The 1423-nt window shown below is 50.3% G+C and overlaps 1 protein-coding gene across 1 annotated transcript in view; it reads left to right on the top strand.

The window, feature by feature from the left end:
* The window catches only part of GTF2IRD1 (GTF2I repeat domain containing 1), a 96976-nt gene extending 95846 nt beyond the window's left edge, over window positions 1–1130 (top strand). Inside the window, exon 25 of the mRNA XM_011960588.1 lies at window positions 905–1130. Coding sequence (XP_011815978.1) covers window positions 905–973 — 69 coding nt within the window. The 3' untranslated portion in view covers window positions 974–1130. The remainder of the gene's footprint in view (window positions 1–904) is intronic.
* Window positions 1131–1423: the final 293 nt, after the last annotated feature.

Genomic DNA, 1423 nt, shown 5'->3' with positions numbered 1-1423 from the left:
TCCCAGCTACTCGAGTAGCTGAGGCAGGAGAATGACTTGAACCGGGGTGGGGCGGAGGTTGAAATGAGCCGAGATCACACACTGCACTCCAGCCTGGGCGACAGAGCAAGACTCTGTCTCAAAAAAAAAAAAAGAAAGAAAGAAACCCCTTCTCTACTAAAAATACAAAATTAGCCGGGCATAGTGGCACATGCCTGCAGTCCCAGCTACTTGGGAGGCTGAGGCAGGAGAACTGCTTCAACCCGGGAGGCGGAGGTTGCAGTGAGCCAAGGCCGCCCCATTGCACTCCAGCCTGGGCAACAAGAGTGAAACTCTGTCTCAAAAAAATAAAAAATAAAAAAAAATTAGCCAGGCATGGTGGCATGTGCCTGTGGTCCCAGCTACTTGGGAGGCTGGGGCAGGAGGATCACTTGGGCCCAAGGGGATTGAGGCTGCATTCAGCCAAGATCGTACCATTGCACTGCAGCCTGGGCAAGAGAACGAGACTCCATCTCAAAACTAAATAAATAGGCTGGGTGTGGTGGCTCACGCCTGTAATCCTAGCACTTTGGGAGGCCGAGGCGGGCAGATCACTTGAGGTTCAGGAGTCCAAGACCAGCCTGGCCAACATGGCAAAACTCTGTCTCTACTAAAAATAAAACAATTAGCCAGGCCTGGTGGTGGGCACCTATAATCCCAGCTACTTGGGAGGCTGAGGCAGGAGACTCGCTTGAACCCGGGGGCCAAGGTTGCAGTGAGCCGAGATTGCGTCACTGCACTCCAGCCTGGGCAGAAGAGTCAAACTCTGTCTCAAAACATAAATAAATAGCCTCTGAGAAAGCCCCTCCAAAAGCAGAGCTAAGCATTTTGGGTTCGTTGCGCATCACCTGGAGTTCTAACCAAGTCCCTTTGTCACTCTCTCTAGCAATGGCCAATGTACATGGTGGACTATGCCGGCCTGAACGTGCAGCTCCCGGGACCTCTTAATTACTAGACCTCAGTACTGAATCAGGACCTCACTCAGAAAGACTAAAGGAAATGTAATTTATGTACAAAGTGTATATTCGGATATGTATCGATGCCTTTTAGTTTTTCCAATGATTTTTACACTATATTCCTGCCACCAAGGCCTTTTTAAATAAGTAAAAAAAGAAAAAAAATGTGTTGCCTTTACTTTTACGGTCACTGTTTCATGTTCTCGTTTGGATCGCGGCCGCAGCTCTCACTGGGGACAGGGTTGGGAAATGGAGCTCAGGTGGCCTACCAAGGCCCTCCTTCCTCACAGCAGAGGTAGTGTACAGAAAGACCTCAGAGCTCTTTGTCCTCCTGGGAGCGTGTGACATCAAGAAGAAAAGCCACAGAAGGAAAATGTGCCACGGGGCCGGGCGTGGTGGCTCACACCTGGAATCCCAGCACTTTGGGAGGTTGAGGTGGGTGGATTGCT

This window comes from Colobus angolensis, unplaced genomic scaffold, assembly GCF_000951035.1.
Source record: "Colobus angolensis palliatus isolate OR3802 unplaced genomic scaffold, Cang.pa_1.0 Scaffold516, whole genome shotgun sequence".
In the NCBI taxonomy this organism is placed as follows: Eukaryota; Metazoa; Chordata; class Mammalia; order Primates; family Cercopithecidae; genus Colobus; species Colobus angolensis.
Note: the sequence above shows the minus strand (reverse complement) of the source record. Positions and strands in the feature narration are given on the sequence as shown.